Source organism: Periplaneta americana, chromosome 2 (assembly GCF_040183065.1).
Source record: "Periplaneta americana isolate PAMFEO1 chromosome 2, P.americana_PAMFEO1_priV1, whole genome shotgun sequence".
Lineage (NCBI taxonomy): Eukaryota > Metazoa > Arthropoda > Insecta > Blattodea > Blattidae > Periplaneta > Periplaneta americana.
Genome location: NC_091118.1, coordinates 69,031,047 through 69,046,426, shown reverse-complemented (window position 1 = coordinate 69,046,426; position 15,380 = coordinate 69,031,047). Strand labels below are relative to the sequence as shown.

Below are 15,380 nucleotides of genomic sequence, written 5' to 3'. Positions count from 1 at the left end.
GGTTTCATTAGATGTGTGACATGTAGCACTGTTCCTGTTGGAACCAACAATCACGTTCATCATTGTCAAGAAGCGCTGATCCACATTCCTTAAAACGGGGGATTAATCTCGTTATGGTCGAATTGTTAGGCACTGCCACATCTGGATAATTCCTACGAAATTCGTCCACAACACGTGCATAAGAACGACTGGAAAAGTAATGTTAAGCAATGAAATCTCGTTGCTCTTGTGAAAACGATATGTTTGCCGAGCAATAAACAAAGGACTACTGCAAGCCTCAGTGTATACATACACATCACAATGACGTCTAGGTTTGTTGCTGTTAATATCCATGATGCTATCTAGCGGTAGCCGATAGCACTTTCTAACTGCACTACTCAATACAGACATAATTTTAATGTGCGCAACTTTTGAATCGCTCTGTATATTGGGACTGGTTTTGTTTAGAATTAGGAGCCTTGTTTATAAGAATTTGTTTTCTTGTTTTGATTAATACTAACACCTTTCAAAATATTGAATGTTTTTAACATCCACTATGCATACGCCTTCTAAATTAGTCAAAGGAACTAAATACAGGCTGGAAGTGAAATAACCCTGCAGATTTTATGTTATATGTAACAAAAAGTGTAATACCATATTGGTAAAAAGTTTATGGCTTTCTCAGAAAAAATATTTCTTCGCAAATGTTTAACACCCTCTTATTCGGTAACTATTACGAGTAGGATCATGATTTTTGCCCATTTCGATGGAAAATATAATAAATAATAATTTATCACTCCGGGGTATTTCAATAGCGTGAACGGTTTTCGTGTAAATTTAATTTTAAAACCACTAATTTCAGACCACTGAACGATGCGAGCAGAGTGCAACGTCGTAGCCAGAGAGGGAGATGGGATTAGTTCACCTAGAGAGACAGACCTGAGTTCGTTGACCTCTTACATCAGTTACATCTGCATTGCGAGAAGACAGAAGCGTTGTTAGCGGCGATGTTGTTAGATTGCTGAAACTCCAACTTAATTTTCTAATTAACCGTTCAACTAATCACAAAACGTAATAAAGGTTTTATATTCATTTAAGTGTAACCTATCGTCTCTTTTAATCAGTAGGATTATTTCACTATCGCCCTGTATAAGCAAGGAATAACAATATTCCATTAAAAAGAATATACGAATGCTACACAAGCATATGAGGATATCCCGCAAATATATAAGTATGTATATATTTTTTTTTACTAAAGACGGATTCTTGACTGTTCGTCATTGACATATATGAAGCCAGATATGTAGAACAATTTACCAACAGTTACCTGGACCACGGGCTTGCCCAACACAATTTACAAATCGGAGGTACGCATGGGATCAAACCCGGTCCACAGGATTGTAAGTCCAGAGCTCTTGCCACTAGATCACCGTAGCGGCAATAGGTTTATCTCGCAAATATTATTGTTATTTATCCATGTATTAACGTTCTATAGTTATGGATTTTATAGTATAATATAGTCGTGCAATGCGTCTGTTGGGCACCGGGAGCGAATCCAAATTCTGAAAGGGGACGCTTAATATTCACCCGTCACGACATCAACGCTGCGCGCTATTCTCCGGGGAAGAAAGCGGCTGAAGAGAAGTCATATGGCTGCCCGTGAGAGAGTAGAATTCGCTCTTGGTGCCCAGTCTTGGTTTAGCTCCATGTTAAAGGACAACAGAATAATAGTATATATTAGAATCCTCCCCCAGTTGATTTTAATAAACTCTTTCAAGTAGATTATGCATATATGCTGAGTTCCCTTGTTGATAGGAATGGGCACGTACACATTATTGAAGGTTATTGGCGTTATCGCATGTGACATAAACATTTACATGTCGATCGAAGTCGAGTGACGTCGGTGTAAGAAATCTTTACAATAAATTCTTTCATTCTTTCTATTAATTTGGGTCAAATATCGACGTGAATAGGGATTGCTATTTAGACGCCAACACTATACATGATTCTTCCCTATAATAGATTTTTTTTAGTCGACACTACAGACCGATTATTTAGTCCTGACAGCTCAGCGACGCGAAAGAGGGGAAGTAATAGGAGTAGTGGGGAGAGTTCCGGATTAGAGATAAGGGTGAGCGGTCAGTAAAGGAATGCAGTACAGCTTAACTGTACTAAAAACATACTGCTCTACCGCACGCACGACAACCGATCGCTCCGAAGTCAAGCTAGTGACTAACCCAAAAACCCCTTGGCGTAACTAAATGGACTCGCCTGACCAAGGCGCACATTACCGGCGACTGTCAGGACTAAATAACCGTACTGTACCACTCTAGAACCAATACAATTTGGTCTCTTTACATAGTGAAGGTTTCTCATTCTGAAGGAAGGGGAGTCTGGTGAAATTTCGACCGTTTCTGGTCAAAACTGTTTCGTTTTACTGCAAAATATAAAAATTCGGCCCTTAATCTATGTGTTATCAAGGATTCACGACCCTACTACACTTGAAACTGTCACTAATAATTCTAATGACATTTTTAAACGACCGGGCTCTTAATCTTGTATATCAAACAATTTAGCCATGAATTTAAATTGAATAATTACGAAATAGGCTAGTTGAAATAAATCTTACAGTGCAGCGCACTGTGAGTCATCGACTGACTACATCAAAGGGGAGGGGAAGGGAAGGAGTGCAGACCGTGCTTGGTAGAGTTATTGCTATAGCCGTGATGTTCCCAAATGCTTCATAGAAACATAACGATTTCCTCTAAACTGTTAGTGTTAGAGAAAAAAACTTTAGACTTTTCAAATCTCTCCTCATGATTTATAACCAGTTTCATTTTGGTGCAGAAGTTACCATCCATATATATATATATATATATATATATATATATATATATATAGTATATATACATACACATATATGTATATATATATACATACAGGGTGAGCCGTAAGTAATGTTATTAATTTCAGGAGGTTTTTCTTTGAGACATTTCAAGCATAAACGTTTAATACAATTTTACTCGTTTTTACTTCCTTTTCGAGTTCAAAATTGTTTTATATTGTAACTCTTTATTATACTTTTACCACCACGCACCCGATAACAATGTGACTTATTTCTAATAATTCACCCCACAACAATGGGTATTCCATTCAACACAGCAACACAATAGTCGGTATTGCACTTCACACGACGACAATGACAATACACGACGTGTATTATTGAGAAGAATAACAATGTACTCCTAATTTTCCATTAATGTTCACAATGCACTATGTGCAGAATAAAACTGTCAGTTTTCAGTTCACAGTTCGTTCGCCTTGGCTAGTTCACTGCACATCGAACTCAGGTCTTCCCAGTTGCGGTTCTCTGCACGTCGAACCCCGGTATTTTTTTATTTTATTGAGCTATTTTACGACGCTGTATTAACATCTAGGTTATTTAGCGTCTGAATGATATGGAGGTGATAATGCCGGTGAAATGAGTCCGGGGTCCAACACCGAAAGTTACCCAGTATTTGCTCATATTGGGTTGAGGGAAAACCCCGGAAAAAACCTCAACCAGATAACCTGCTCCGACCGGGATTCGAACCCTGGCCACCTGGTTTCGCGGCCAGACGCGCTGATCGTTACTCCACAGGTGTGGACACCCCGGTCTTCCGGCTACGGTCCACGACACGTCGAACTCAAGTCTTCCCAGTTGCGGTTCTCTGCATGTCGAATCCGGTCTTCCAGATGCTCTCGAAGGCTGGCTTCCTTGCTCGCTCGAAGACTCGCTTGTAAACTGACTTCCGAAGACTGACTATAGTGCTTTTATATATTACACCATAACTCCTGGAATCTTCGATTCGAGTGGCTTACAGAATCTTCGAGAGAGATCCGAGTCTCGATGCTTCCTGACTTCCGCCCAATCATAGTAGCTTTTCTCCCCCGTCGCTCCATGCCGCGGCTAGCGTCAGGAGTTCGTGTTTCCCCGTACTTCCTTCTTGCTAGATGCGTGCGCAACTCCCTGACGCAACGAGAATATTCCAAATGGCGCCACAATATGAAATATTTCATTGCATGTTTTGGGAAAGCCATTAATTTAATTTCCAGTATGCTCAGTTTTAATCTACGATTCAAAAGTCGAACATAACCTCTGACTTAAACTTTTGAACTAGTTCGTAGTTATCAGTTGTGGTTCTTTATATTTTCAGTCGAATAGAAAGTTCAATTCCGACTTTTACAAGAGGTAACGTTATTTTATTGCAAAATTATTATATTTTTGTCCTTGTTTAAACAGGATAAGAGAAGTAAAATTTATGACGACTATACATAAACGATATTTGTAGCATATATACATATTCCAATAGGAGAACGTGTGCAGAAAAATACTCTCTACTAAAAAATGGTAGAAAGAATTTACACCCATCTCCTCCCTTGTTCCTCATATTAGTCTTTAATTCCTCGCCATAGTCACCTGGTCCAAGGCGTCATGCTTTGCCTAACGTTACAGATTCAGCGCTGGCTCCAGTTCTCATGCAGGAAGACATTTTCCCATGAAATTCCACATCAAAATCGTTTTGAGGCTAACTGCCTGATACTGTTATCTTATGTCGCAGGTGCCGCCCGTCCCTGTGCGTGGCCCTGGTGGCGGCGCTGTGGTTGGGAGCTGAGGCCTCGTCCCTGCAGGAAGCATCATTAGCCTCCACGCTCGCCTCTACCCTCGAGTGCCATCGCCGTGTCTACGCCCAAAAGGTCACCAAAACGGACAGCGCTGGCCGCGAGTGCTGGGATGTCGTCAAAGTCATGTCGTGCTGGGGGCGCTGCGACTCCAACGAGGTAAACAAAGTTCGATGCATATTTTCTTTAGGGTGAATTTATTCACGGTTTAAGCGGTTAAGGTTCGTTTCAGTCTCATAGGTTTTAGTCAAAAAGTTGTATCCATTTTTTTCTTGGTCTGCCAATATTTCTTATACCTGGCGGTTTATAATTTAAAACTAATTTTGGAATGCGGGAATTATTCATGTAGACATGTTCCTTCCATTTATTTCTATATTGTTTTATTTTGTCTGTTAACTTAAAGATATTCAATTCATTTCGAATATCTTGACTTCTTTTTTTATCTAGTAGGTCGTATCCAGCAATATTTCTTAAAAATTTCATTTCAGCTGTTTCAATCATTTGTTCACAGCCATATAATAGTATAGCAACTGCCATCACTTTATGAAACTTCAATTTAGTTTCTCTTCTCGTATTTTTTAGAGATCTCTTTATAGCACCACAAACATAATTCTATTTATTAATTTTATTTAAAAGTCTTCATTCTTAAAATAAGAGATATTGCAACCAAGATAATTAAAGCAATTGGCTTGTTCAACGGTTTTTCCTTCTATGATGATCTTGACTCTTACGGTATTTGATCCGTTGAAAGCTAATAATTTAGTTTTGTTTATAGATATTGCTAAGTTATATTGATGGACAGGTATTATTTAATATATACAGAGCTTTTTGTAACCCATCTTCTGAGCTAGAAATGAGAACTTGATCATCTACAAAAAGTAAAGTATCTAGATGTCTGTTTCTAATCATAAAATGTGAATCTAATTTCGTCTGCCAATTATATATAGCATCGTCAATATATATATTAAAAAGTGACGGTGAAAGTGGACACTCTTGTCTTACTCCTCTGTTTATGGTTGCCATTATATCAGTTTTCTTTCCAGTTTCTGTCATGATCTTATTTTCATTATTCTTATGAGAAAAAATGGACTTGCCTAGACTTTTACAGAGTTCAGCAATCCGAAAGTAAATGCACATCGAGAAAATTTCCAATGCGTTGCTATTTACCACTGCTAGGAATGTGAATTTATGACATACAGGTTTTTTTTTCAGAAGGAATAGTAACTGTTTTGGGTGGTGGTAATATGGACTGTTATGAGTAAAAACATTCCTATGAACTATGAACATGTGTCGGCCACCGGCGTAGCTCAGTCGGTTGAGTCCCTTCTCTGCCGTTCTGAAGTTGCGCTCGGGTATGGATTCGATTTCCTCTTGGGCTGATGACCTAGTTGGTTTTTTTTCTGAGGTTTTCCCCAATCTTGAGGCGAATGTCGGGTAATCCATGGCGAATCCTAGGACTTGCCTCGCCAAAATGCTACCTCACAATTACCAATTCCACAGATACTAGATAATCTAACAGTTAATATAATATCGTTAAATAGCCAATTAAGGGGACTGGGGAGTGATGCCTGTGAGATTAAAAAATTTCAGTACAAAACTTTAGTTCAATATTTCTAGGCTTTTAGTGCTCACACTGGAATAAAAATTTCCAAGCTTATACAGTCAATCATTCTGAATTCAGTGGTATAAAAGACAACTAATTACAGTAGTTTCATATCCAAGTGCAAAAGAAAGGCCCTAACTGATAACTTGTTTTCCAGCTTTGCTAAGTGTACCTCATTCTTCAGGTGCACATTACTTGCTACAATCTTCACCCATATACCTTGTAATTTTTTAATTATATAATAATATATAGTTCAAATTATAAAGCAAAATTTAGTTAAATATTTCACCCCTAGTGAAACAGAATAAATATTGAACTTTGTTTAACATTTATTTTTGCAATTTTTTCGATGTGTATATATATTTTTCTCGTGTTATGTGTGTGATATTCTTAAACTCGTAGGTCTACTATGTAGAACACAGGCTGCAGGAAGCACTGTAAAAGTTTCATGTAAATAGATTCAGTAGTTTCAGAGAAAAATGCACTTAAGTATGAAACATGTCTACTTATGGAAAACTGCATTAAAAAAAATGAAGACTGTATGAATTACATGCACCTCCAAATCTGAAAGGATTTATCTGCAGAAATAACTCTACAATATTTATATTGTTTTAAAGAGAAAGTTTTGTACTTTTTTTTTAAACACAAAATAAAAAAATCTGATTTTTGACCCCTAATCACTACCTGGTTCCCTTACAATAATTCAGAATTTATCTTGGAGAGCATTCTTTCAACGAGAGAAATCCTTATAACTGAAATTGAAGATTCCGATGCTTTGTTCAAACATTCCCTATATTTCTGTTAAACACTGTATAGTCGTAATAAATTTTAGTTCTCTTATCCTGTCTAAATGAGGAAAAAATATAATAATTTTGCAATCAAATAACGTTACTTCCTGTAAATAGACTGAATTGAACTTGCGGCTGAAAATATAAAGACCCACAACTGATGACCACGAACTAGTTCAAATGTCTTAAGTTTGAGGTTATGTTTGACTTTTGAATCGTAGATTAGCGTTAGTAATATCATCTGACGTTTGTATTACTCCTCGCACGAGTGATGGCAGAAAGTATCTGCCGATTTCACCAGTGTGGTCAGAATTTATTTGAATGAAGTTAAATTATATTAATAATAATAATTAACGTTTATTTCGACTTCTGACAGCTGACTAGTCGCGTGGCTTATGGCAACTTGGCTGCTACTGCTAGGAGCCGACTAGTTAGTGAGTCAGCGATTATGTATGTATGTATGTATGTATGTATGTATGTATGTATGTATGTATAATTTCACACTGAAAATGGGTAAATACCCAGTGGCAGTGGTAGCTAATTACACTCAATAATGAGAATTAATAATAAACAATTAATAATAAATACAATTAATAATAAATTAATAATAGTAATAATAATTACAGTAGAGCATCGATTATTCGAAACAATTGGGGACGTGGGGTGTTCGAATAACTGATTTTTCAGATACCCGATCATTTACGAAAACAAATTGTAAGCTAGTGTCATAGGAGCAGTATGAAACAAAGAAACACCGATATTATACACAAAACTGTACATATATTATTTTCTATCACACGTCTTACAAATAAAACAGAAAACTGACGAGTCTAGTTTGACAAGTTCAAAATGGCCAATAAAGTAGGCCTACAGTTTAGGAAAAGAAGTCCATTTCTTTTTTTTGCTTCAGAGCTGAGATTCGTTATTTTGCCGTTAAATCTCGCAAACAGCGCTAGCGAAACTTCTACATGCGGGCACGCAAATTTGAATTTACCGACTGGAACGCTTTCGGTTAACCGATGTTTCGATTGATCGGTATTCGAATAATCGATGCTCTACTGTAACACTAATAATAATAATAATAATAATAATAATAATAATAATAATAATAATAATAATAATAATAAAATAATAATATATGTTCGATAATGTGTGTATCCAAATGCCTACCCACGTCACTTGTGTGATTTGGGTTCCACCATATTGCGAATACATGGTAGGACTATGACTCACTTTCAAGTTGCACACCACTTCGGCGGACCACGATATGCATAGTGTGGATCTGTGAAGAGTTATGTCGTGTTCTAGAGTGAGTTTATGTGTAAGTGTAGTGTAGTTAATGGGTGAGAATGATGATGATGATGATGATGATGATGATGGTGATGGTGAGGAAGAGAGAAAGGGAAATCCGGTGCCGGCACGTAGTCTACTCCTGTCGAAGAGTACCAAGGTTTAGCCAAATTTAACGTCCCCATCCATTGGGCGAATCACTATAAACAGTAACACATGCCTTCTCTTCATACGTACTGAGGAGATATTCGGGATTTAACCCAGGCATATTGGTGCACAATCTAGTGATTAGAAGTTGTGTACCGCCATCTCTCCTAGTCCCGAGGTAGAAATTTGACAAGAACATCTCTGACACCGCCGGGAATCTAAGCCGAGTCGGCACGATGAGATGACGAACTATGGCCTGTATTCAGGCAGGAGGTGGATATTTTGAACAGTTCATTTAAGAAAATGTAAACGGAATGCATCATAATTAGACTTCGTTGAATTGCCACACGCAGCATGCTATCAGGTTGCCGATGTACGGTAGTATAGAGGAGGTGAGCGGCCGCCCGGTCTCGTAGTATAAGCAGTTCATGTTAAAACATGTGACCGGTCCAAATAGATAGAGCAGCTACAGCTAATGTATACCTATGTAAGCACTTGTTTTTGCATTACTGTGGTTGAAATAGTCAAAGCTTAACATTTGTTCAGTGCAGACAAGAATTCAATCAAACATACTACAATGAGAGTGTTGCTGTTCCAAACAATTGCCCCTGGAATACCCTTACCCCCCGCAGCCAGTCTTGACCCGTTGGGGAACGTGGTTGGATGCTGTTAATTATTATTCAGAATATTACGGCAAAATAATGGAGGTAATTGATGCATTGGATAGCACAGACAGTTCCGCTGTTGCAGCTGTAAAATCATTGCCTTCTGAACAGCTATTGGAAGATATTCTGTTCATTGATTCTAATTTTAAAATCGTGTCCAAAAGCATCACCCTGTTAGAATCGTCTAAACTACAACTCTCAAAAACCCTTAATATAGTGGATAAAGTATCACAAATCGTTATCCAAAATAACAATTCACTAATTTCAGAAAAAGTGAAATGTAAGTTGAGAAACATTATTGCTAAAAATTCTGCCTATTCACAACTTCGTACTATAAATGATGTACTATCACGTCACGACAAGACGTGTGAAGTTGGTGTGCTAAAAAGTAGTGACTTCCTGTTCTTCAAATATGCACGTATTACATCGTGTGATGTTGAACGTACATTTTCCCAAAATAAAAACTGTTTAAGTGACCATCGGAGGAGGTTACTTTGCAGTAGCTCAAAATGTACGTAACTCTTCACTGCAATGCACATATTCAAGGATGGTGTGAGTATATTACATTAAATTTTAAGAGTTTATATATCTCACTACAAAATAATTGTGTATTTGCATGTTTAGACATTTCCTACTTCAATGATCATTCCTTATATTTCTTGAATGCAGGATACAGGTTTTATTGTAACCGCAGTATACTGCTCAGTGTTTACATCAGAGACATACTCGATCCTTTGCACGTCCCCTTCTCATACAGTCTATACCGCGAGCGTAGTAAACCTTACGATTCTCATGGCAATTCCACGAAGTCTAATCATCATAATGCCACCAAACAAACGTACTGAAGTGCATAATGTCATACATACTTGCAAGTCCTACTCAGAAATAAGTATATCAATATCCATGTCGTTATAACCGTTTTTCTTGTATGTGTATATATATATATAGTATCATAACTGAAGTTTTTCCAACTTTTTCGTTACTACACCCTGTATAAAAATATCGGAAATAAATCCATAGAGAAGAAAATATTCAGACTAGATTTAAAACGTTACTTGTTTTGATCAATTTAGTTAACACACACGGGTAATTTATAGCAAATAAACGGACCAACAAAGAAAGTGATGTAGGATTTATCGAAACCCTTTAATTGTGTTAAATATTGTTGCTCTTCGTAATTGTTTTTTGAGCATGGTTGGGATTGTAAGTATTTTGAATAAGAATTTGGTACTTTTTTAATTTCTGTCTTTATAACCTCTGTTACTAACGGGAAACATAAATTCAATTTTTGGGTGAAATTTTGATTAATCTTTAATTTTCAAATGTATTATATGGGTTTCCCTCTTTGAAATGACATATCACATATGACTATACAAAAATTGTATCCATTTTAATTTTCTGAGAAGGGGTGTAAAAGTTTTAATTTAAATGCTTATTCTTAATATATTTACGAATTTTGGGCGGGAAATTATATATTTTTATTTTTCCAATAACTAATTTTTAATTTCTCCACTTTAAAGTGGTAGGCTATATCACATACGATTATAATAATGTTATACCAATGTTAATTTTTCGTTTTTCTGAAGCAGGGGCATAGTCTATGTACGTATTTTTTCATTTTCCGTAAGTTTAGCTTTCCCGTACAAAAGGAACATTTTTTTCAACTTATATTTAATATAGAAAGGTGCAATTTATAGGAATTGTTTATTTGTATGTTTTACGTATAGGCTACTGAAACAAAGTTTTTGGAATTTGTAAAATTTTTGAGAAATCTTTGAAAAAAAAAACGAATGGGGCAAAATTATTTCTTAGTAGAGGAATAATTTAAAGAAAACATTCTGATACACATCAATATTCCTATGAGCCAACAAGACTATAAAGAAGAAATACACACTATCAAATACATAGCACAGGAGAATGGATACAACCACAACATAATAGACATCATAAGAAAGACTAAATGCAAGATAGAAAACGCAACACAAACACAAGAACGAAACAAATACATCATACTAACTTACGAAAACAAGAACATATACAAAGATTGCATCATCATTCAAGAAACTAAAATACAAATTTGCATACAGAACACACTACAAAAACATCTTAACACACAGAGAAGAGACACAAATACAACTCAACAGATGTATTCAAACTATCATGCAATAGTTATAACGACTTCTACATTGGACAGACTGGAATATCATTTCAAACACGTTACAAGAAATATATCACAACCATAACCAAACCACACAACAATTCAATCTTCGCAGAACACATAAAAAACTCCAATCACAAGTACAGCAACATAGACACTGACATGAAAGTACTACACATCTAATCAAAAAACCAGAAACTTAACACTCTAGAACAGTAATGTCAAAGCAAGCGCATTTTTCTGACCTTGACGTCGTGCGCGGTCATTAAGCGCTAGGTATGGAAGGAGGAAGGGTTATGTATATGGATAAGCAGTCTGTTGAAGAAAACAGTGGTGTACAAACTATTTTCTATATTGTCTGTAAAACAAAAGTAGGCTACCAACACCAATTTCTTAATATTGCAGCTGTGTTTTAAACGTTAATAACATAATAGAGAGTTAAGAAGGAATATTCACATAAATTCCATAGTAGTACAACTATACTGTACTAAGTGAATGAAACATGTCATTCATAAAGAAGTGATATCCCAAAGAAAGAGATTGAGTATGACATGGAAAGTTGGAATTGATATTGGTGGTATCTTAGCCTTGTAAAAGTAATCAATAAATTAATCAACAAATATTATAGTACAAAGCAAAGTGAACTAGGTGTATTTATAACTGTAACTAATATTCCATAACAAAACTCTTATCGCATTATGCTTTTAAGGTGATATTGATGCTCAACTTCCTATCATCGGAATATTAAATTATTTTCTCGAAATCTGCTGAAGCTATAGAACTGACTTTTTTTTATATCACATGGGCACATGTCTTTTGTTTATAATGTAACAGTAGTTGCTTTGTTAATTCATTTCCTTACAAACATTTTCCATACGAATATTTTCAAAATTGTTAATACACTGTCTTCAGTATGATCACTATAAGAATTATGACTATAACATTTCTCAATATACTACGTATCTTCAGTAATACGTATTTACGATATATCAAATTTACGGAAACATTGTTTGAGTACCTGTAAGGCTACAAAATAAACATATCTGAAAATTCATTTTCCTGTAAAAAAAAGTTGAGGAAATATTCCTTTTGAATAAAAAAAATCAAACTTGTGGAAAATGAGCATTAACATTAAAACTTACATTGTTATAATGCACTTTTACGTCTGAGACAAATCTAAAAATTAACATGGATACAGTTTTAATAAGTTCTCTTCCCTTTATCCATTGACTCAGTGCTGCCCATCCCTGTATATAGCGCGATCAAGCGGCATATACTGCCTCTTTCGACTGTCTCTTTCCTCTCCGCTGTGAAGCGCTCAGGCTCTCCTGAGCTCTAAAGCACGCGCTTGCGCATATGGACATCATGACTGCCCTAGAAAAATATGAAATTTATAATCATACCAAAACACACCCACATCACATCTTAAAGACTCAACGGAATTTCAAAATAAACACCCTTTTCGACACAATCATGAACACACCTCACCTCGACAGGAAACCAGAAGACAGCGTCGGATCTTCACAGTAAAGAATAAAGTTATTCAGAAAAACTACGATTGAACAGGAAGTCAATTTATGAGTCCGTATAGGTCTATTCCAAAATAATTTTACTAGCTGTCTAGGTTCAACAATTTTTGATAAAAAGTTCCTTATGTAAGACATAAATTGACATTGTCAAGATAGAAAATTTCGTGACCTCTGAAATTTAACAAGACCGAGGTTTTAATTTTTATGTGACGATCAATTCTCTATATCTAGTGTGGAAAAAGTCGTGGTACTACGAACATTTACGGTACAAATGTCACTATGGATTTTTTAATGAGAAATCTCAAGCCTGACCGGGACTGAACCCGGACTGCTGTGTGTCAAGCCGACAGTCTAGATCACTCAGTCACTGCTGGAACCATAAATTTCAGTTAGTTTGGACAAACAATTTTTTTGTACTTGTCTCTCTACTGTGGAGATTTGAGGGAAGGTTTGAACATGAAGGCAGTAGGCTAATTCCCTTCTAAGTTCTGCCTAGTAGACGGAGATAATGATTAACTGCTTATCAAGCAGATAAAACAATGGAATTTATGTCATAACACACACTGCTATACAACGAGAAAAAGTACGTGGTGACTGACAGTGATTCATGTCTGTGCCCGAGACCACAGATGTTAATGGGCTCGACGTAACTCTATCGTATTACACAATAGTCTTCATAACATGACATGAGGTCCATACATGTTCAGAACTAGCCATTGATGCCAAATTTATACTATTTACGGCTCAGCGGGCGTGAGAGATACAGTAAAACCTTGCTATAAAAACAAACCTGAACAAACGAAAAATAAATTTGGGAACGGAATGATTTTTTATGTAAAATAATACTTCAAAACGGAAAACTGCCTTACGTGAAAACGGAATCATTTTTGGGCACCATTTAAGTAAAAAACGTTACTAAAACGGATAATTTTAAGCGTAACTGTTGCTAAATTCTTTCAAACCATTTTTAATTTTGCGATACTGTACGAAGCATGACATAATTTTGTTATGTGACTGTACATGCAATGATCTGGAAGATTTTCGCTATCCTTTGTCAGGCGTTGGGAGTGAAGCTTCTCTAACCATGTCACTATTCTGTGCTTATTGTCAAGGACCCGGACAGGTTATTGACTTCCTGTAACGTTACTTCTTCCAACCTCTTGTATTTTCTTTCATTTATTCTCAGTTTTGTGTTAACAAGCCAATACAGTGTTAAAGGACAGTGCGAGTAGAATAAAACTGTGAATAATTGTAGTGTAGTGTCAATTTAGTTTCACATTTCCATTTACTTATTCTGAGTTTTGTGTTAATATGCCAATACAGTGTTAAATAACAGTGCGAATAAAGTAAAACTGTGCGATTTAATAGAAAAGTCTAGATGGCCAGTTCTATCATGGAAGAGTGGCTTCATAATTTTAATGTCAAGGTCGTAAGGTCATACTGTTTATAGACAATGCTACCTGCCACTTAAGGATTGATTTGTCTTACGTGAAGTTAATCTATTTTCCATCAAACACAACTTCAATTACACAACCAATGGATCAGGACGCAATTTACACTCTGAAGTGATTGATACAGGACGCGAAGGAAATCCTACAAAAAAAGTCGCGGCAACGCACTTTAAAAGAAATGTGGGGGCCAAGAAACTAGGGCGCAGAGAGAGGGAGAAAGAGAGGCTGCAATTACGTAAGTTAATAATTATAAAAATAAAATTCACTTTGCATGTAGATCTACTGTAGTAACTTTTATTTCAAATTATTTCTTCATTCTGTTCTTCCTGCGCTGAGCATATTGTAGTAGGCTATTCTTAGTTTTACCAAAATTCAAACCTCTGTAAAACGAAAACCTGTGAAAAAGGAAAAAGAATTCTGGAACGATCGCGTTTCGTTTTAGGAAGATTTTACTGGATAATGAATATGTTCCTATGCAGTAATAAATTAATTATTGTTTATAAATTGTTGTTTTAGTAGTATTTTCTGTGATTATTAAAACCTTTTTAGTACCAGTAATATTTATATAGAATGTGTGTTATAAATGCCATGCAAAATTTAAGAAACTGTACTTACCACAATTTTGATGATAAATTGTGAAAATTTTCCGTATCCGTGGAAACAGTTTCGTATATAATAATTTTTATATTTTTCATTTGAAGTTATTTAAAAGTATATTCATTCAGATCATAATATTTTTAGAAATATAAATTTTGAATTTTACCATTATCTTGCACGTCTTGAATCTATTATAACGTATGTAGTTCTGTTTTGGCGATAAAATTATTCAAAATTGTGTATATCTTACGAGGAAGAAGAGAAATCGTAAGAAGGGTATACTGACAAAAACAAAGGCCACGTGAGACAGCTAGTACACAAATTTGAAGAAGCTGATTTCGTGTGCAATAAAATAAAAAACTTAGAATTCTCGATGATGACTCGCTTCTATGATTTACACAAAGCTTTATGACATACTTCCTTTGAACATCGAAAAATACAATCAGCTATCCATCCCTGCAATTCGAGACAAGCATAAAATGTTGTATTTGATTCAACCATAACCTAAAAA

General features: G+C 35.8%; 1 protein-coding gene across 1 annotated transcript in view; it reads left to right on the top strand.

Annotated features, from left to right (window-relative positions):
• Gpb5 (Glycoprotein hormone beta 5) overlaps positions 1 to 15,380 on the top strand; it is a 145,944-nt gene that overhangs the window by 86,185 nt on the left and 44,379 nt on the right. Inside the window, exon 2 of the mRNA XM_069817921.1 lies at positions 4,581 to 4,800. Within this exon, the coding sequence (XP_069674022.1) occupies positions 4,581 to 4,800 (220 nt within the window). The remainder of the gene's footprint in view (positions 1 to 4,580; positions 4,801 to 15,380) is intronic.